The sequence below is a fragment of the Oncorhynchus masou genome, chromosome 24 (genome assembly GCF_036934945.1).
Source record: "Oncorhynchus masou masou isolate Uvic2021 chromosome 24, UVic_Omas_1.1, whole genome shotgun sequence".
Lineage (NCBI taxonomy): Eukaryota > Metazoa > Chordata > Actinopteri > Salmoniformes > Salmonidae > Oncorhynchus > Oncorhynchus masou.
Window position 1 is genome coordinate 1,344,157 of NC_088235.1, and position 21,895 is coordinate 1,366,051.

General features: G+C 47.0%; 1 protein-coding gene across 1 annotated transcript in view; it reads right to left on the reverse strand.

Moving 5' to 3' along the window:
• Positions 1-21,895, reverse strand: part of LOC135513356 (probable JmjC domain-containing histone demethylation protein 2C) — a 351,376-nt gene that overhangs the window by 127,664 nt on the left and 201,817 nt on the right. Inside the window, 5 exon segments of the mRNA XM_064936284.1 lie at positions 3,343-4,136; positions 4,139-4,772; positions 4,854-5,787; positions 12,246-12,376; positions 18,062-18,208. Of these exon segments, the coding sequence (XP_064792356.1) occupies positions 3,343-4,136; positions 4,139-4,772; positions 4,854-5,787; positions 12,246-12,376; positions 18,062-18,208 (2,640 nt within the window).

The window sequence follows — 21,895 nt, forward strand, 5'->3', positions numbered from 1 at the left end:
TCCCCTATAACTAGGATATCCCCTACCTATAACAGGAACCTATAACTAGGATATCCCCTACCTACTAACAGAACCTATAACTAGGATATCCCCTATAACTAGGATATCCCCTACCTACTAACAGAACCTATAACTAGGATATCCCCTATAACTAGGATATCCCCTATAACTAGGATATCCCCTACCTACTAACAGAACCTATAACTAGGATATCCCCTATAACTAGGATATCCCCTACCTACTAACAGAACCTATAACTAGGATATCCCCTATAACTAGGATATCCCCTACCTACTAACAGAACCTATAACTAGGATATCCCCTATAACTAGGATATCCCCTACCTACTAACAGAACCTATAACTAGGATATCCCCTATAACTAGGATATCCCCTATAACTAGGATATCCCCTACCTACTAACAGAACCTATAACTAGGATATCCCCTATAACTAGGATATCCCTAACTAAGGATACCTACTAACAGAACCTATAACTAGGATATCCCCTATAACTAGGATATCCCCTATAACTAGGATATCCCCTATAACTAGGATATCCCCTACCTATAACTAGGATATCCCCTATAACTAGGATATCTAGGATATCCCTACCTACTAACAGAACCTATAACTAGGATATCCCCTATAACTAGGATATCCCCTACCTACTAACAGAACCTATAACTAGGATATACCCTATAACTAGGATATCCCCTATAACTAGGATATCCCCTATAACTAGGATATCCCCTATAACTAGGATATCCCCCCTATAACAGAACCTATAACTAGGATATCCCCTATAACTAGGATATCCTACCTACTAACAGAACCTATAACTAGGATATCTACTAACCCTATAACTAGGATATCCCCTATAACTAGGATATCCCCTTATAACTAGGATACTACTAACAGAACCTATAACTAGGATATCCCCCTATAACTAGGATATTCCCGACCTACTAACAGAACAGAATAACAAATAACCTGAACACTCAGCTTTCCCAACATATGGCTTCTACAAAGAGGACAGGACAGTGGTCTTCACAAACTGAACATGAGATATATGCTACAGCAGTTAGCTGCTTAAACTGGAAACATGATCATAGTTGCTATGCTACAGCAGCCAGCTGTTTAAACTGGCAACATGATCATAGTTGCTATGCTACAGCAGTTTGCTGTTTAAACTGGCAACATGATCATAGTTGCTATGCTACAGCAGCTAGCTGTTTAAACTGGCAACATGATCATTGTTGCTATGCTACAGCAGCTAGCTGTTTAAACTGGCAACATGATCATAGTTGCTATGCTACAGCAGCTAGCTGATTAAACTGGCAACATGATCATAGTTGCTATGCTACAGCAGCTAGCTGATTAAACTGGCAACATGATCATAGTTGCTATGCTACAGCAGCTAGCTGTTTAAAACTGGCAACATGATCATAAAAAAAAGAAAACCAGCCCCGTCACGGACCAGGATGTCTTGCTCCCAGGCAGACTAAATAACTTTTTTGCCCGCTTTGAGGACAATACAGTGCCACTGACACGGCCTGCAATGAAAACATGCGGACTCTCCTTCACTGCAGCCGAGGTGAGTAAAACATTTAAACGTGTTAACCCTTGCAAGGCTGCAGGCCCAGACGGCATCCCCAGCCGCGCCCTCAGAGCATGCGCTGACCAGCTGGCTGGTGTGTTTACGGACATATTCAATCAATCCCTATACCAGTCTGCTGTTCCCACATGCTTCAAGAGGGCCACTATTTTTCCTGTTCCCAAGAAAGCTAAGGTAACTGAGCTAAACGACTACCGCCCCGTAGCACTCACTTCCGTCATCATGAAGTGCTTTGAGAGACTAGTCAAGGACCATATCACCTCCACCCTACCTGACACCCTAGACCCACTCCAATTTGCTTACCGCCCAAATAGGTCCACAGACGATGCAATCTCAACCACACTGCCCTAACCCATCTGGACAAGAGGAATACCTATGTGAGAATGCTGTTCATCGACTACAGCTCGGCATTCAACACCATAGTACCCTCCAAGCTCGTCATCAAGCTCGAGACCCTGGGTCTCGACCCCGCCCTGTGCAACTGGGTACTGAACTTCCTGACGGGCCGCCCCCAGGTGGTGAGGGTAGGTAACAACATCTCCTCCCCGCTGATCCTCAACACTGGGGCCCCACAAGGGTGCGTTCTGAGCCCTCTCCTGTACTCCCTGTTCACCCACGACTGCGTGGCCACGCACGCCTCCAAATCAATCTTCAAGTTTGCGGACGACACAACAGTGGTAGGCTTGATTACCAACAACGACGAGGCGGTCTACAGGGAGGAGGTGAGGGCCCTCGGAGTGTGGTGTCAGGAAAATAACCTCACACTCAACGTCAACAAAACTAAGGAGATGATTGTGGACTTCAGGAAACAGCAGAGGGAACACCCCCCTATCCACATCGATGGAACAGTAGTGGAGAGGGTATTAAGTTTTAAGGTCCTCGGCATACACATCACAGACAAACTGAATTGGTCCACTCACACAGACAGCATCGTGAAGAAGGCGCAGCAGAGCCTCTTCAACCTCAGGAGGCTGAAGAAATTCGGCTTGTCACCAAAAGCACTCACAAACTTCTACAGATGCACAATCGAGGTCAGTACAGGTGCATCAAAGCTGGGACCGAGAGACTGAAAAACAGCTTCTATCTCAAGGCCATCAGACTGTTAAACAGCCACCACTAACATTGAGTGGCTGCTGCCAACACACTGACTCAACTCCAGCTACTTTAATAATGGGAATTGATGGGAAATGATGTAAAATATATTACTAGCCACTTTAAACAATGCTACCTAATATAATGTTTACATACCCTACATTATTCATCTCATATGTATACGTATATACTGTACTCTATAACATCCACTGCATCCTTATGTAATACATGTATCACTAGCCACTTTAACTATGACACTTTGTTTACATACTCATCTCATATGTATATACTGTACTCTATACCATCTACTGTATCTTGCCTATGCTGCTCTGTACCATCACTCATTCATATATCTTTATGTACATATTCTTTATCCCCTTACACTGTGTATAAGATATTAGTTTTGGAATTGTTAGTTAGATTACTTGTTGGTTATTACTGCATTGTCGGAACTAGAAGCACAAGCATTTCGCTACACTCGCATTAACATCTGCTAACCATGTGTATGTGACAAATAAAATTTGATTTGATTAGTTGCTATGCTACAGTTGCTAGGTAGAAGTCATAATAGAAGAGGTAGTTGAACAGGAAAAATAGTTGTATTAGAATAGAATCTGGGTGTTTGGTACTCACCTTCCTCATGTTGGTCTCAGAGCTGACAGGGTTTTCAGGGTGCACCCACTTGGACCCGGGCAGGTTGAGTCTGGGGGGATAGGAGTGGGTCTCATTGGGGTACTGCCAGATGATTGGATACAGCCCCAGCTGGTTGTATGAGGCTGAGGTGTGGCTGTGTGTCTGGGGCTGAGAGACAGGGTGGTGATGAGCTAGTCCCAGGTGCCCCAGCCCTGAGGAGTCTAGTCGGGGATGACCCCCCAGCAAGGGGCCTGGAGGCAGGCCAGAGAGCACCCCGGAGAGAAGGTGGTGGTGGGAGTGGGATGTGTGGTGGTGGGTGGAAGAGGGGGTGAGGCAGGAGGCGTGGGAGGAGGCATGGAGGGGGTGGAGCTGGGGGTGCAGATAGGACACGTGGTTGGTCTCCTGGTTGGGACGGACAAGCGCAGGGTCCCGGTACACGGTGAAATGCTCGTTCTTATCAATGATTAGCGGGCTCTTAGTGCAAGATCCTGGCGACTCAGTCCCTCGGGCCAGGACGGGCTTAAAGCTGGAGCGAGGGGTGTTGTCCGGGTAACGGCCTTTATGCTTGGACACCTCTGGGGAGGTGAGGGGTTTGGGTTTAGAACAAGTCTCCAGAACACTCTGTGTTTTAGACTTGACGATGTCAGGGGAGCAGAGGGGCTTCGGCTTCATGGCCTCTGGGGAGGGGAGGGGCTTGGGGACATCAGGGGAGGGGCTTAGCTTGTACGACTTCCTGGCCTCGTCGGCCAATGAGGCGTTCTTAATGCAGGGCAGCATGGAGGAATATAGCTGCTTTCTCTCTCTACTACAGCAGCAGACTCACTGACTGATGCCATAGGTCTGATCACCACTGAATGGACTAACCCCATCTTACTGCCCAGGCTGCCAGCTATGTCATGCTTTACCTCCGGCTTCCTACACACTGAGGAAGTCTGGTTCCTAAGGTCACATTCTGACACTGAGGGAATCTGGTTCCTAAGGTCACACTCTGACACTGAGGGAGTCTGGTTCCTAAGGGCACACTCTGACACTGAGGAAGTCTGGTTCCTAAGGTCACATTCTGACACTGAGGGAATCTGGTTCCTAAGGTCACACTCTGACACTGAGGGAGTCTGGTTCCTAAGGTCACACTCTGACACTGAGGGAGTCTGGTTCCTAAGGTCACACTCTGACACTGAGGAAGTCTGGTTCCTAAGGTCACACTCTGACACTGAGGGAGTCTGGTTCCTAAGGTCACACTCTGACACTGAGGGAGTCTGGTTCCTAAGGTCACACTCTGACACTGAGGGAGTCTGGTTCCTAAGGGCACACTCTGACACTGAGGGAGTCTGGTTCCTAAGGGCACACTCTGACACTGAGGGAGTCTGGTTCCTAAGGTCACACTCTGACACTGAGGGAGTCTGGTTCTGGACACTGAGGGAGTCTGGTTCCTAAGGTCACACTCTGGAGTCTGGTTCCTAAGGTCACACTCTGACACTGAGGGAGTCTGGTTCCTAAGGTCACACTCTGACACTGAGGGAGTCTGGAGGTGACACTGAGGGAGTCTGGTTCCTAAGGTCACACTCTGACACTGAGGGAGTCTGGTTCCTAAGGTCACACTCTGACACTGAGGGAGTCTGGTTCCTAAGGTCACACTCTGACACTGAGGGAGTCTGGTTCCTAAGGTCACACTCTGACACTGAGGGAGTCTGGTTCCTAAGGTCACACTCTAACACTGAGGGAATCTGGTTCCTAAGGTCACACTCCGAGTGGCTCTTACGAAGGGGAGAGGGAGGGGCAACAGAGGGGTTCAGCACCAAATGTCTGCTGGGCTCAGAGAGGTAGGAGGGCTCAGATGGATTCTGGGAGGCCAGTAGAGCCGAGACGGCCTCAGAGTTCTCCCGGGAGGCCATGTGTGCGTCAGCGTCCTCTGCTGTGATGGCGATTATATACTGAGAGGGAGTCTGGGTCCTGGAGACCACCTCAGCGCTGGTGTACTGGTCCTTGGATTGGGGATGGGTCTGGGCTTTCATAGTGCTGTTGTTCTCCATGATGCACTCCCCTTGGCCCTCAGAGGGGGCAGAGCCCTGGGAGGAGGAGGACAGGGGAGGGGCCTGCTGCTGTTGCAGTGGAGACCATTCCCCCTGTCGTTGAGGTTGTCGTAGGGATGACCTCTGCTCCCTGTCGGCTGATGACTGCTGAAACTCCGCCTTCTGAAGCTCCTCACCCCAGGGGGAGAGACTGCCTGTCAGAGCAGACTCCTTCCCAGTCTTAGAACCCTGGGTCTTGTGCCCCTCCTGGCCGGTCTTTCCTTTTAGCTTCTCCTCTGAGTTCTGCTCTGAGGAAGAGGAGGAGTCTGCCGTCCTGGTTCTCTTGGTAGACATCTCAGAGTCACTGCTCTCAGAGAAGTCAGACCTCACTGTAGTCTCGCTTCTCAGTATTTTCAAACCTGATTTCTTCTCCTCTCATCCTCCTCCTCCTCCGATTTCCTCCGCTTGTTCACAGCCACCTATATTGCTGCTGTAGAGTACAGAGAAGTCTAGAGAGATGAATTTTAAAGAAGTCTGGAGAGATGAATCAGAGGAGAATATATTAGATTGAAGATGAATAGTCTGGAGAGATGAATCAGAGATGGAGAATATATTAGATTAGTCTGGAGAGATGAATCAGAGGAGGAGAATATATTAGATTAGTCTGGAAAGATGAATCAGAGGAAGAGAATATATTAGAGAAGTCTGGAGAGATGAATCAGAGAGGAGAATATATTAGAGAAGTCTGGAGAGATGAATCAGAGGTGAATATATTAGAGAAGTCTGGAGAGATGAATCAGAGGATATATATTATAATTCTAAATGACATGCAGCAGAATGGACAGTACACAGCATCAGTCCTAGACCGCGTCCCAAACGGAACCCTATTCCTTACATAGTGCACTATGAGCCCTGGTCTGAAGTAGTGCACTATACAGTGGCTTGCGAAAGTATTCACCCCCCTTGGCATTTTTCCTATTTTGTTGCCTTACAACCTGGAATTAAAATAGATTTTTTTGTGTCATTTGATTTACACAACACACCTACAACTTTGAAGACGGCAAATATTTTTTTGTTATGAAACAAGCAAGAAATATGACAAAAAAAAGAAAACTTGAGCGTGCATAACTATTCACCCCCCCCAAAGTCAAAGTATTGATTTTGGGGGGGATGACTAGTTATGCACGCTTTTGTAGCAATTACAGCCACCTTTTGTAGCAATTACAGCTGCAAGTCTCTTGGGATATGTCTCCATAAGCTTTGCACATCTGGCCACTGTGATTTTTGCCCAGTCTTCAAGGCAAAACTGTTCCAGTTCCTTCAAGTTGGATGGGTTCCGCTGGTGTACAGCAATCTTTAAGTCATACCACAGATTCTCAATTGGATTGAGGTCTGGACTTTGACTTGGCCATTCCAAGACATTTAGATGTTTCCCCATAAACCACTCGAGTGTTGCTTTAACAGTGATGTTATGATCATTGTCCTGCTGGAAGGTGAACCTCCGTCCCAGTCTCAAATCTCTGGAAGACTGAAACAGGTTTCCCTCAAGAATTTCCCTGTATTTAGCACCATCCATCATTCCTTCAATTCTGACCAGTTTCCCAGACCCTGCAGATGAAAAACATCCCCACAGCATGATGCTGCCGCCATCATGCTTCACTGTGGGATGGTATTCTCGGGATGATGAGAGGTGTTGGGTTTGCGCCAGAAATAGCGTTTTCTTTGATGGCCAAAAGGCTCCATTTTAGTCTCATCTGACCATAGGTTTGGGGAGTCTTCCACCTGCCTTTTGGCGAACACTTTAAGCAATGGCTTTTTTCTGGCCATTCTTGCGTAAAGCCCAGCTCTGTGGAGTGTATGGCTTAAAGTGGTCCTATGGACAGATACTCCAATCTCCGCTGTGGAGCTTTGCAGCTCCTTAAGGTTTATCTTTGGTCTCTTTGTTGCCTCTGATTAATGACATCCTTGCCTGGTCCGTGAGTTTTGGTGGGCTGCCCTCTCTTGGCAGGTTTGTTGTGGTGCCATATTCTTTCCATTTTTTAATAATGGATTTAATGGTGCTCCGTGGGATGTTCAAAGTTTCATATATTTAAAAAAAAAACCTGATCTGTACTTCAGCGAGTAATGCTCCCAGAGTAGGGAATAATGGTCCCAGAGCAGAGAGTAATGCTACTAGAGTAGGGAATAATGCTCCCAGAGGAGGGAATTATGTTCCCAAAGTAGAGCTGTAGGCGACCAGTTTTGATAGCCTTTAGCCGCACCCTCATACTACTCCTACTCTGTTCCGCGGGTGATGTGGAGGTAAACCCAGGCCCTGCATGTCCCCAGGCACCCTCATTTGTTGACTTCTGTGATCGAAAAAGCCTTGGTTTCATGCATGTCAACATCAGAAGCCTCCTCCCTAAGTTTGTTTTACTCACTGCTTTAGCACACTCTGCTAACCCTGATGTCCTTGCCGTGTCTGAATCCTAGCTCAGGAAAGCCACCAAAAATTCTGAGATTTCCATACCCAACTATAAAATTTTTCGTCAAGATAGAACTGCCAAAGGGGAGGAGTTGCAGTCTACTGCAGAGAGAGCCTGCAAAGTAATGTCATACTTTCCAGGTCTATACCCAAACAGTTCGAACTACTAATCTTAAAAATTACTCTCTCCAGAAATAAGTCTCTCACTGTTGCCGCCTGCTACCGACCTCCCTCAGCTCCCAGCTGTGCCCTGGACACCATTTGTGAACTGATCGCCCCCCATCTAGCTTCAGAGTTTGTTCTGTTAGGTGACCTAAACTGGGATATGCTTAACACCCCCCTGCAGTCCTACAATCTAAGCTAGATGCCATCAATCTCACACAAATCATCAAGGAACCCACCAGATACAACCCTAAATCTATAAACAAGGGCACCCTCATAGACGTCATCCTGACCAACTGGCCCTCCAAATACACCTCCGCTGTCTTCAATCAGGATCTCAGCGATCACTGCCTCATTGCCTGTATACCGCAGTCAAACGACCACCCCTCATCACTGTCAAACGCTCCCTAAAACACTTCTGTGAGCAGGTCTAAACCTGGCCCGGGTATCCTGGAAGGACATTGACCTCATCCCGTCAGTTGAGGATGCCTGGTTATTCTTTAAAAGTAACTTCCTCACCATTTTAGATAAGCATGCTCCGTTCAAAAAATGCAGAACTAAGAACAGATATAGCCCTTGGTTCACTCCAGACCTGACTGCCCTCGACTAGCACAAAATATCCTGTGGCGGACTGCAATAGCATTGAATAGTCCCCGTGATATGCAACTGTTCAGGGAAGTCAGGAACCAATACACTCAGTCAGTCAGGAAAGCTAAGGCCAGTTTCTTCAGGCAGAAATTTGCATCCTGTAGCTCCAACTCCAAAAAGTTCTGGGACACTGTGAAGTCCATGGAGAACAAGAGCACCTCCTCCCAGCTGTCCACTGCACTGAGGCTAGGTAACACGGTCACCACCGATAAATCCATGATTATCGAAAACTTCAACAAGCATTTCTCAACGGCTGGCCATGCCTTCCGCCTGGCTACTCCAACCTCGGCCAACAGATCCGCCCCCCCCCGCAGCTACTCCTCCAAGCCTCTCCAGGTTCTCCTTTACCCAAATCCAGATAGCAGATGTTCTGAAAGAGCTGCAAAACCTGGACCCGTACAAATCAGCTGGGCTTGACAATCTGGACCCTCTATTTCTGAAACTATCCACCGCCATTGTCGCAACCCCTATTACCAGCCTGTTCAACCTCTCTTTCATATCGTCTGAGATCCCCAAGGATTGGAAAGCTGCCGCAGTCATCCCCCTCTTCAAAGGGGGAGACACCCTGGACCCAAACTGTTACAGACCTTTATCCATCCTGCCCTGCCTATCTAAGGTCTTCGAAAGCCAAGTCAACAAACAGGTCACTGACCATCTCGAATCACACCGTACCTTCTCCGCTGTGCAATCGGGTTTCCGAGCTGGTCACGGGTGCACCTCAGCCACGCTCAAGGTACTAAACGATATCATAACGGCCATCGATAAAAGACAGTACTGTGCAGCCGTCTTCATCGACCTTGCCAAGGCTTTCGACTCTGTCAATCACCATATTCTTATCGGCAGACTCAGTAGCCTCGGTTTCTCTGATGACTGCCTTGCCTGGTTCACCAACTACTTTGCAGACAGAGTGCAGTGTGTCAAATCGGAGGGCATGCTGTCTGGTCCTCTGGCAGTCTCTATGGGGGTGCCACAGGGTTCAATTCTCGGGCCGACTCTTTTCTCTGTATATATCAATGATGTTGCTCTTGCTGCAGGCGATTCCCTGATCCACCTCTACGCAGAAGACACCATTCTATATACTTCCGGCCCGTCCTTGGACACTGTGCTATCTAACCTCCAAACAAGCTTCAATGCCATACAACACTCCTTCTGTGGCCTCCAACTGCTCTTAAACGCTAGTAAAACCAAATGTATGCTTTTCAACCGTTCGCTGCCTGCACCTGCACGCCTGACTAGTATCACCACCCTGGATGGTTCCGACCTTGAATATGTGGACATCTATAAGTACCTAGGTGTCTGGCTTGACTGTAAACTCTCCTTCCAGACTCATATCAAACATCTCCAATCGAAAATCAAATACAGAATCGTCTTTCTATTCCGCAACAAAGCCTCCTTCACTCATGCCGCCAAACTTACCCTAGTAAAACTGACTATCCTACCGATCCTCGACTTCGGCGACGTCATCTACAAAATAGCTTCCAACACTCTACTCAGCAAACTGGATGCAGTTTATCACAGTACCATCCGTTTTGTCACTAAAGCACCTTATACCACCCACCACTGCGACTTGTATGCTCTTGTCGGTTGGCCCTCGCTCCATATTTGTCACCAGACCCACTGGTTCCAGGTCATCTACAAGTCCATGCTAGGTAAAGCTCCGCCTTATCTCAGTTCCCTGGTCACGATGGCAACACCCACACGTAGCACGCGCTCCAGCAGGTGTATCTCACTGATCATCCCTAAAGCCAACACCTCATTTGGCCGCCTTTCGTTCCAGTTTTCTGCTGCCTGTGACTGGAACGAATTGCAGAAATCACCTGCTAAAGCTTTCCCAAGGCAGTGTCCTGCTAAAGCTTTCCCAAGGCAGTGTCCTGCTAAAGCTTTCCCAAGGCAGTGTCCTGCTAAAGCTTTCCCAAGGCAGTGTCCTGCTAAAGCAGTGTCCTTTCCCAAGGCAGTGTCCTGCTAAAGCTTTCCCAAGGCAGTGTCCTGCTAAACAAAGCTTTCCCAAGGCAGTGTCCTGCTAAAGCTTTCCCAAGGCAGTGTCCTGCTTTAAAGCTTTCCCAAGGCAGTGTCCTGCTAAAGCTTTCCCAAGGCAGTGTCCTGCTAAAGCTTTCCCAAGGCAGTGTCCTGCTAAAGCTTTCCCAAGGCAGTGTCCTGCTAAAGCTTTCCCAAGGCAGTGTCCTGCTAAAGCTTTCCCAAGGCAGTGTCCTGCTAAACCTTTCCCAAGGCAGTGTCCTGCTAAACCTTTCCCAAGGCAGTGTCCTGCTAAAGCTTTCCCAAGGCAGTGTCCTGCTAAAGCTTTCCCAAGGCAGTGTCCTGCTAAACCTTTCCCAAGGCAGTGTCCTGCTAAACCTTTCCCAGGGCAGTGTCCTGCTAAAGCTTTCCCAAGGCAGTGTCCTGCTAAACCTTTCCCAAGGCAGTGTCCTGCTGCTTTCCCAAGGCAAAGCTTTCCCAAGGCAGTGTCCTGCTAAAGCTTTCCCAAGGCAGTGTCCTGCTAAAGCTTTCCCAAGGCAGTGTCCTGCTAAAGCTTTCCCAAGGCAGTGTCCTGCTAAAGCTTTCCCAGGCAGTGTCCTGCTAAACCTTTCCCAAGGCAGTGTCCTGCTAGCTTTCCCAAGGCAGCTTTCCCAAGGCAGTGTCCTGCTAAAGCTTTCCCAAGGCAGTGTCCTGCTAAAGCTTTTTCCCAGGGCAGTGTCCTGCTAAACCTTTCCCAGGGCAGTGTCCTGCTAAACCTTTCCCAGGGCAGTGTCCTGCTAAACCTTTCCCAAGGCAGTGTCCTGGGCAGTGTCCTGCTAAAGCTTTCCCAGGGCAGTGTCCTGCTAAAGCTTTCCCAGGGCAGTGTCCTGCTAAACCTTTCCCAAGGCAGTGTCCTGCTAAAGGGCAGTGTCCTGCTTTCCCAAGGCAAACCTTTCCCAGGGCAGTGTCCTGCTAAAGCTTTCCCAGGGCAGTGTCCCTGCTAAAGTGTCCTGCTTTCCCAGGGCAGTGTCCTGCTAAAGCTTTCCCAGGGCAGTGTCCTGGGCAGTGTCCTGCTGAACCTTTCCCAGGGCAGCTTTCCCAGGGCAGTGTCCTGCTAAAGCTTTCCCAGGGCAGTGTCCTGCTAAACCTTTTTCCCAGGGCAGTGTCCTGCTAATGCTTTCCCAGGGCAGTGTCCTGCTTTAAACCTTTCCCAGGGCAGTGTCCTGCTAAAAGTGTCCTGCTGCTTTCCCAGGGCAGTGTCCTGCTAAAGCTTTCCCTTTCCCTGAACCTTTCCCAAGGGCAGTGTCCTGCTGCCTTTCCCAAAGCTTTCCCAGGGCAGTGTCCTGCTAAGTGTGCTTTCCCAGGGCAGTGTCCTGCTAATGCTTTCCCAGGGCAGTGTCCTGCTAAACTTTCAGTCTCAGAGCTTTCCCAGGTCAATGGAAGGGCAGTGTCCTTGAGCTTTCCCACAGTGTCAGTGAAGCTTTCCCAGGGCATGAAGCTAAAACAGTGTGAAATTCCAGTGTCCAAGCTTTCCCAACGCAGTGTCCTGCTAAACCTCTTGTTCCATCTTTCCCAAGGCAGTGTCATCATAAGCTTTACTCCTCTAAATCATCCTCACCTCCTCTCAATGGAACCTTTGACCCCGCAGGTGAGTGTCCTCTCGTTACAGTTCCCACTCCTCATCATTCACCTCCTCGTCTCCCTTGAAGTCATCATCAGGGACACTGCTGTCAGATCCCTTCCTCCTGGAGAAGCCAGGTCCTGCTAAGCCTTTCCCAGGGCAGTGCTGCATCTGTTCCTGGCAAGGGGAGTGCTGCGCACACCAAGGGGCCTGCTGGCTCTGGGACCCGCCCTGAACACCAAGGATGGACCCTGCTGGGTGGTGACCCCTGACCCCAAGGATGGAGCTTCACCGCCCCGCCAGAGGAGTTCATGACTGGTCTGGGGGCTGTTGGGAGTGTTGGGCGCGGGTGTAGTGACCCTGTTAGAGGATGATGAGAGAGGAACAGACACACCAAGGATGGAGTTGGTTAGAGACAGGAGGACAGAGAGAGAACAGACACACCAAGGATGGAGTTGGTTAGAGAGAACAGACACACCAAGGATGGAGTTGGTTAGAGAGAGGAGGAGTGACAGAGATGGAGAGAGGGAGGAACACCAAGGATGGAGTTGGTTAGAGACAGGAGGACAGAGAGAGAACAGACACACCAAGGATGGAGTTGGTTAGAGACAGGAGGACAGAGAGAGAACAGACACACCAAGGATGGAGTTGGTTAGAGACAGGAGGACAGAGAGAGAACAGGGACACCAAGGATGGAGTTGGTTAGAGACAGGAGGACAGAGACACCAAGGATGGGGTTGGTTAGAGACAGGAGGACAGAGAGAGAGGCAGGGACCAAGGATGGAGTTGGTTAGAGACAGGAGGACAGAGAGAGAACAGACACACCAAGGATGGAGTTGGTTAGAGACAGGAGGACAGAGAGAGAACAGACACACCAAGGATGGACACAGGAGAACAGACACACCAAGGATGGAGTTGGTTAGAGACAGGAGACAGAGAGAGAACAGGGACACCAAGGATGGAGTTGGTTAGAGGACAGGAGGACAAGGATGGAGAGACAGAGAGAGAGGAGGGACACCAAGGATGGAGTTGGTTAGAGACAGGAGGACAGAGAGGGACACCAAGGATGGAGTTGGTTAGAGACAGGAGACAGGAGGACACCTGATGGAGTTGGTTAGAGACAGAGGAGAGTTCCTGGCAAGGGACACCAAGGATGGAGTTGGTTAGAGACAGGAGGACAGAGAGAGAGGAGGGACACCAAGGATGGAGTTGGTTAGAGACAGGAGGACAGAGAGAGAACAGACACACCAAGGATGGAGTTGGTTAGAGACAGGAGGACAGAGAGAGAACAATGATGGAGTTGGTTAGAGACAGGAGACACACCAAGGATGGAGTTGGTTAGAGACAGTTGGAGGACAGACACCAAGGATGGAGTTGGTTAGAGAGAGGTGGGACACCAAGGATGGAGTTGGTTAGAGACAGGAGGACAGAGAGAGAGGAGGGACACAAGGATGGAGTTGGTTAGAGACAGGAGGACAAGGATGGAGACACCAATTTGATTGTTGGTTAGAGACAGGAGGACAGAGAGAGGAACAGACACACCAAGGATGGAGTTGGTTAGAGACAGGAGGACAGAGAGAGGTGTTTCAACAGACACACCAAGGATATGGTTGATAATTACAGACTTAGTGATCTATTACCCTGCTGTCAATGGAAAAGAGTGCTAGGTACTATTACCCTGCTGTCTGACTTAGTGCTACGGTACTATTACAGTGCTGTCTGACTTAGTGCTACGGTACTATTACCCTGCTGTCTGACTTAGTGCTACGGACTTAGCTGTCTGACTTAGTGCTACGGTACTATTACCCTGCTGTCTGACTTAGTGCTACGGTACTATTACCCTGCTGTCTGACTTAGTGCTGTCTGACGGTACTATTACCCTGCTGTCTGACTTAGACTTGTGACTACGGTACTATTACCCTGCTGTCTGACTTAGTGCTACGGTACTATTACCCTGCTGTCTGACTTAGTGTACTATTACCCTGCTGTTGACTTAGTGACAGGAGTACTATTACCCTGCTGTCTGACTTAGTGCTAGAGACTACGGAGGTACTATTACCCTGCTGTCTGACTTAGTGCTACGGTACTATTACCCTGCTGTCTGACTTAGTGCTACGGTACTGATTACCCTGCTGTCTGACTTAGTGCTAGGTACTATTACCCTGCTGTCTGACTTAGTGCTGACTTAGTGGTACTATTACCCTGCTGTCTGGACTTAGTGACTTAGTGACACGGTACTATTACCCTGCTGTCTGACTTAGTGCTACGGTACTATTACCCTGCTGTCTGACTTAGTGCACCAAGGATAGAGGTACGGTCTGACTTATACGGTACCCTGCTGTGACTGACTTAGTGACTTAGTGCTACGGTACTATTACCCTGCTGTCTGACTTAGTTACGGTACTATTACCCTGCTGTCTGACTTAGTGCTACGGTACTATTACCCTGCTGTGACTGACTTAGTGTCTGACTTAGGTACTATTACCCCCTGACTTGTCTGACTTAGTGTCTGACGGTACTATTACCCTGCTGTCTGACTTAGTCTGACTTAGTGACTACGGTACTATTACCCTGCTGTCTGACTTAGTGCTACGGTACTATTACCCTGCTGTCTGACTGCTACGGACTATTACCCTGCTGTCTGACTACGGTACTATTACCCTGCTGTCTGACTTAGTGCTACGGTACTATTACCCTGCTGTCTGACTTAGTCTGACTTAGACTTAGTACGGTACTATTACCCTGCTGTCTAACTTAGTGTCTGACTTACGGTACTATTACCCTGCTGTCTGACTTAGTGCTGACTTAGGTACTATTACCCTGCTGTCTGACTTAGTGCTACTACGGTACTATTACCCTGCTGTCTGACTTACTATTACCCTGCTGTCTGACTTAGTGCTACGGTACTATTACCCTGCTGTCTGACTTAGTGCTACGGTACTATTACCCTGCTGTCTGACTTAGTCTGACTTAGTGTCTACTTAGTGTACTATTACCCTGCTGTCTGACTTAGTGCTACGGTACTATTACCCTGCTGTCTGACTTAGTGTCTGACTTAGTGCTACGGTACTATTACCCTGCTGTCTGACTTAGTGCTACGGTACTATTACCCTGCTGTCTGACTTAGTGCTACGGTACTATTACCCTGCTGTCTGACTTAGTGCTACGGCTACAGGAACTATTACCCTGCTGTCTGACTTAGTGCTACGGTACTATTACCCTGCTGTCTGACTTAGTCTACGGTACTATTACCCTGCTGTCTGACTTAGTACTATTACGTCTGACTTACTATTACTATTACCCTGCTGTCTGACTTAGTGCTACGGTACTATTACCCTGCTGTCTGACTTAGTGCTGCTGTCTGACGGTACTATTACCCTGCTGTCTGACTTAGTGCTACGGTACTATTACCCTGCTGTCTGACTTAGTGCTACGGTACTATTACCCTGCTGTCTGACTTAGTGCTACGGTACTATTACCCTGCTGTCTGACTTAGTGCTACGGTACTATTACCCTGCTGTCTGACGGTACTATTACCCTGCTGTCTGACTTAGTGCTACGGTACTATTACCCTGCTGTCTGACTTAGTGCTACGGTACTATTACCCTGCTGTCTGACTTAGTGCTACGGTACTATTACCCTGCTGTCTGACTTAGTGCTATTACCCTGCCCTGCTGTCTGTACTATTACCCTGCTGTCTGACTTAGTGCTACGGTACTATTACCCTGCTGTCTGACGGTACTATTACCCTGCTGTCTGACTTAGTGCTACGGTACTATTACCCTGCTGTCTGACTTAGTGCTACGGTACTATTACCCTGCTGTCTGACTTAGTGCTACGGTACTATTACCCTGCTGTCTGACTTAGTGCTACGGTACTATTACCCTGCTGTCTGACTTAGTGCTACGGTACTATTACCCTGCTGTCTGACTTAGTGTCTGACGTGCTACGGTACTATTACCCTGCTGTCTGACTTAGTGCTACGGTACTATTACCCTGCTGTCTGACTTAGTGCTACGGTACTATTACCCTGCTGTCTGACTTAGTGCTACGGTACTATTACCCTGCTGTCTGACTTAGTGCTGACGGTACTATTACCCTGCTGTCTGACTTAGTGTGCTATTACGGTACTTATTACCCTGCTGTCTGACTTAGTGCTACGGTACTATTACCCTGCTGTCTGACTTAGTGCTACGGTACTATTACCCTGCTGTCTGACTTAGTGCTACGGTACTATTACCCTGCTGTCTGACTTAGTGCTACGGTACTATTACCCTGCTGTCTGACTTAGTGCTACGGTACTATTACCCTGCTGTCTGACTTAGTGCTACGGTACTATTACCCTGCTGTCTGACTTAGTGCTACGGTACTATTACCCTGGTACTCTGCTGTCTACTTAGTGCGGTACTATTACCCTGCCTGCTGTCTGACTTAGTGCTGACTTAGTGCTGACGGTACTATTACCCTGCTGTCTGACTTAGTGCTATTACCCTGCTGTCGGTACGGTATTACCCTGCTGTCTGACTTAGTGCTACGGTACTATTACCCTGCTGTCTGACTTAGTGCTGACGGTACTATTACCCTGCTGTCTGACTTAGTGCTATTACGCTGTCTGACTTACTATTACCCTGCTGTCTGACTTAGTGCTGACGTGCTACGGTACTATTACCCTGCTGTCTGACTTAGTGCTACGGTACTATTACCCTGCTGTCTGACTTAGTGCTACGGTACTATTACCCTGCTGTGTGTTAACATGTGTGTGTGTGTGCTTAGTGGGCATGGGTTTACCCTGCTGTCTGACTTAGTGTGTGCTGTCTGACTTAGTGCTACGTGTACTATTACCCTGCTGTCTGTAGTGTGTATTACCCTGGGAGTGGGTTTGTGTGTACTATTACCCTGCTGTCTGACTTAGTGGGTTTATGTGTATGTACTATTACCCTGCTGTCTGTCTGTGTGACTTAGTGTGTCTGTGTCTGACTTGTGTGTACTATTACCCTGCTGTCTGACTTAGTGCTACGGTACTATTACCCTGCTGGCTGACTGGGTTTATTTGTGTGTTGCCGGGCTTATGTGTGTGTGTACGGTACGGACGTGGTGTTTATGTGTGTGTGTGTGTGTACGGTACTATTACCCTGCTGTCTGCTTAGTGGGCTATTACCCTGTGTGACTTGTGTGTGTTTGTGTGCTACGGTACTATTACCCTGCTGTCTGACTTGTGCTACGGTACTATTACCCTGGGTTTGTGTGTGTGTGTGTGTGCGGGCTGGCTTAGTGGGTTTGTGTGTGTGTGTGTGTCTGACTTGTGTGGGTGTGTGTGTGTGTGTGTGTGTGTGTGTGTGTGTGTGTGTGTGTGTCTGCTTAGTGTGGGTTTATGTGTCGGGGGCGTGGGTTTATGTGTGTGTGACTTGTGCGGGTTTGTGTGTGTGTGTGTGCGGGCGTGTGGGCGTGGGTTTATGTGTTTGTGTGTGTGTGTGTGGGTTTATGTGTGTGTGGTGTGTTGTGTGTGTGTGTGTGTGTGTGCGGGCGTGGTGTTTATGTGTCGGGGCGTGGGTTTGTGTGTGTGTGTGTGTGTGTGTGTGTGTGTGTGTGTGTGTGTGTGTCTGTGTGTGTGTGTGTGTGTGTGTGTGTGTGGGTTTATGTCTGTGTGTGTGTGTCTGTGTCTCTGTGTGTGTGTGTGTGTGTGTGTGTCTCTGTGTGTGTGTCTCTGTGTGTGTCTCTGTGTGTGTGTGTGTCTGTGTGTGTGTGTGTGTGTGTGTGTGTGTGTGTGTGTGTGTGTGTCTGTGTGTGTGTGTGTGTGTGTGTGTGTGTGTGTGTGTGTGTGTGTGTGTGTGTGTGTGTGTGTGTGTGTGTGTGTGTACTCACGTGGGCAGTGTTGTTCTGGTTGGAACGGGACCGTGTGTGTTGTCGGGACTGGATACCGATGTTCTCTCCTTTCAGCAGAGAGTGGACCACATCGTCCAGAAAGGTCATCTGGATCATAGAGGGGTCAACGTTCTGGGGCTCTAGAACCTAGTAGAGGTCACAGACAGAAACAGACATGTCAACGTTCTGGGGCTCTAGAACCTAGTTCAGCAGACAGGGACTCGTTCTGGGGCTAGAACCTAGTAGAGGTCACAGACAGAGACAGACAGGTGTCAACGTTCTGGGGCTCTAGAACCTAGTAGAGGTCACAGACAGAGACAGACAAGAGGTCAACGTTCTGGGGCTCTAGAACCTAGTAGAGGTCACAGACAGAGACAGACAGGTGTCAACGTTCTGGGGCTCTAGAACCTAGTAGAGGTCACAGACAGAGACAGACAGGGGTGGGGTCAACGTAGAGGTCTGGGGCTCTAGAACCTAGTAGAGGTCACAGACAGAGACAGACAGGGTGGGGCTCTAGAACCGTCACAGACAGAGACAGACAGGTGTCAACGTTCTGGGGCTCTAGAACCTAGTAGAGGTCACAGACAGAGACAGACAGGTGTCAACGTTCTGGGGCTCTAGAACCTAGTAGAGGTCACAGACAGAGACAGACAGGTGTCAACGTTCTGGGGCTCTAGAACCTAGTAGAGGTCACAGACAGAGACAGACAGGTCGTAAACACACCAATACGTTCTGTGGGCTCTAGAACCTATGACCATCAGACTGTTAAACAGCCACCACTAACATTGAGTGGCTGCTGCCAACACACTGACACTGACTCAACTCCAGCCACTTTAATAATGGGAATTGATGGGAAAGGATGTAAAATATATCACTAGCAACTTTAAACAAAGCTACCTAATATAATGTTTACATACCCTACATTTTTCATCTCATAGGTATATGTATATACTGTACTCTATATCATCTACTGCATCTTTATGTAATACATGTATCACTAGCCACTTTAAACAATGCTACCTAATATAATGTTTACATACCCTACATTACTCATCTCATATGTATATACTGTACTCGATACCATCTACTGCATCTTTGTTATGCCGGTCTGTACCATCACTCATTCATATTTCTTTATATACATATTCTTTATCTCTTTACACTTGTTGTGATATTGTTAGGTTAGATTACTCGTTGGATATTACTGCATTGTCGGAACTAGAAGCACAAGCATTTAGGTGTAGGTGGAGAGGTGTATTTAATATGGAGACAGGAGTATAGAGGTGTATTTAATATGGAGGAGTATAGAGGTGTATTTAACATGGAGGAGTATAGAGGTGTATTTAATATGGAGGAGTATAGAGGTGTATTTAATATGGAGGAGTATAGAGGTGTATTTAACATGGAGGAGGAGTATAGAGGTGTATTTAACATGGAGGAGTATAGAGGTGTATTTAACATGGGATTTAACAGGAGTATAGAGGTGTATTTAATATGGAGGAGTATAGAGGTGTATTTAATATGGAGGAGTATAGAGGTGTATTTAACATGGAGGAGTATAGAGGTGTATTTAACATGGAGGAGTATAGAGGTGTATTTAACATGGAGACAGGAGTATAGAGGTGTATTTAACATGGAGACAGGAGTATAGAGGTGTATTTAACATGGAGGTGTATTTAACATGGAGGAGTATAGAGGTGTATTTAACATGGAGGAGTATAGAGGTGTATTTAACATGGAGGAGTATAGAGTGTGTATTTAACATGGAGTATTTAACATGGAGGAGTATAGAGGTGTATTTAACATGGAGGAGTATAGAGGTGTATTTAACATGGAGGAGTATAGAGGTGTATTTAACATGGAGGAGTATAGAGGTGTATTTAACATGGAGGAGTATAGAGGTGTATTTAACATGGAGAGTATAGAGGTGTATTTAACATGGAGGAGTATAGAGTATTTAAGGTGTATTTAACATGGAGACAGGAGTATAGAGGTGTATTTAACATGGAGGAGTATAGAGGTGTATTTAACATGGAGGAGTATAGAGGTGTATTTAACATGGAGACAGGAGTATAGAGGTGTATTTAATATGGAGGAGTATAGAGGTGTATTTAATATGGAGGAGTATAGAGGTGTATTTAATATGGAGGAGTATAGAGGTGTATTTAACATGGAGGAGTATAGAGGTGTATTTAACATGGAGACAGGAGTATAGAGGTGTATTTAACATGGAGGAGTATAGAGGTGTATTTAATATGGAGGAGTATAGAGGTGTATTTAATATGGAGACAGGAGTATAGAGGTGTATTTAACATGGAGGAGTATAGAGGTGTATTTAACATGGAGGAGTATAGAGGTGTATTTAACATGGAGGAGTATAGAGGTGTATTTAACATGGAGGAGTATAGAGGTGTATTTAACATGGAGACAGGAGTATAACATGGAGGAGTATGTATTTAACATGGAGGAGTATAGAGGTGTATTTAACATGGAGGAGTATAGAGGTGTATTTAACATGGAGACAGGAGTATAGAGGTGTATTTAACATGGAGGAGTATAGAGGTGTATTTAACATGGAGGAGTATAGAGGTGTATTTAACATGGAGGAGTATAGAGGTGTATTTAACATGGAGGAGTATAGAGGTGTATTTAACATGGAGATGGAGGAGTATAGAGGTGTATTTAACATGGAGGAGTATAGAGGTGTATTTAACATGGAGGAGTATAGAGGTGTATTTAACATGGAGACAGGAGTATAGAGAGGTGTATTTAACATGGAGACAGGAGTATAGAGGTGTATTTAACATGGAGGAGTATAGAGGTGTATTTAACATGGAGGAGTATAGAGGTGTATTTAACATGGAGGAGTATAGAGGTGTATTTAACATGGAGACAGGAGTATAGAGGTGTATTTAACATGGAGACAGGAGTATAGAGGTGTATTTAACATGGAGGAGTATAGAGGTGTATTTAACATGGAGGAGTATAGAGGTGTATTTAACATGGAGGAGTATAGAGGTGTATTTAACATGGAGGAGTATAGAGGTGTATTTAACATGGAGGAGTATAGAGGTGTATTTAACATGGAGGAGTATAGAGGTGTATTTAACATGGAGGAGTATAGAGGTGTATTTAACATGGAGGAGTATAGAGGTGTATTTAACATGGAGACAGGAGTATAGAGGTGTATTTAACATGGAGACAGGAGTATAGAGGTGTATTTAACATGGAGACAGGAGTATAGAGGTGTATTTAACATGGAGGAGTATAGAGGTGTATTTAACATGGAGGAGTATAGAGGTGTATTTAACATGGAGGAGTATAGAGGTGTATTTAACATGGAGGAGTATAGAGGTGTATTTAACATGGAGAGGAGTATAGAGGTGTATTTAAGTATGGAGTATTTAACAGGAGTATAGAGGTGTATTTAACATGGAGGAGTATAGAGGTGTATTTAACATGGAGGAGTATAGAGGTGTATTTAACATATAGAGGTGTATTTAACAGGAGTATAGAGGTGTATTTAACATGGAGACAGGAGTATAGAGGTGTATTTAACATGGAGAGGAGTATAGAGGTGTATTTAACATGGAGGAGTATAGAGGTGTATTTAACATGGAGACAGGAGTATAGAGGTGTATTTAACATGGGAGGAGTATAGAGGTGTATTTAACATGGAGTCAGGAGTATAGAGGTGTATTTAACATGGAGGAGTATAGAGGTGTATTTAACATGGAGACAGGAGTATAGAGGTGTATTTAACATGGAGGAGTATAGAGGTGTATTTAATATGGAGGAGTATAGAGGTGTATTTAACATGGAGGAGTATAGAGG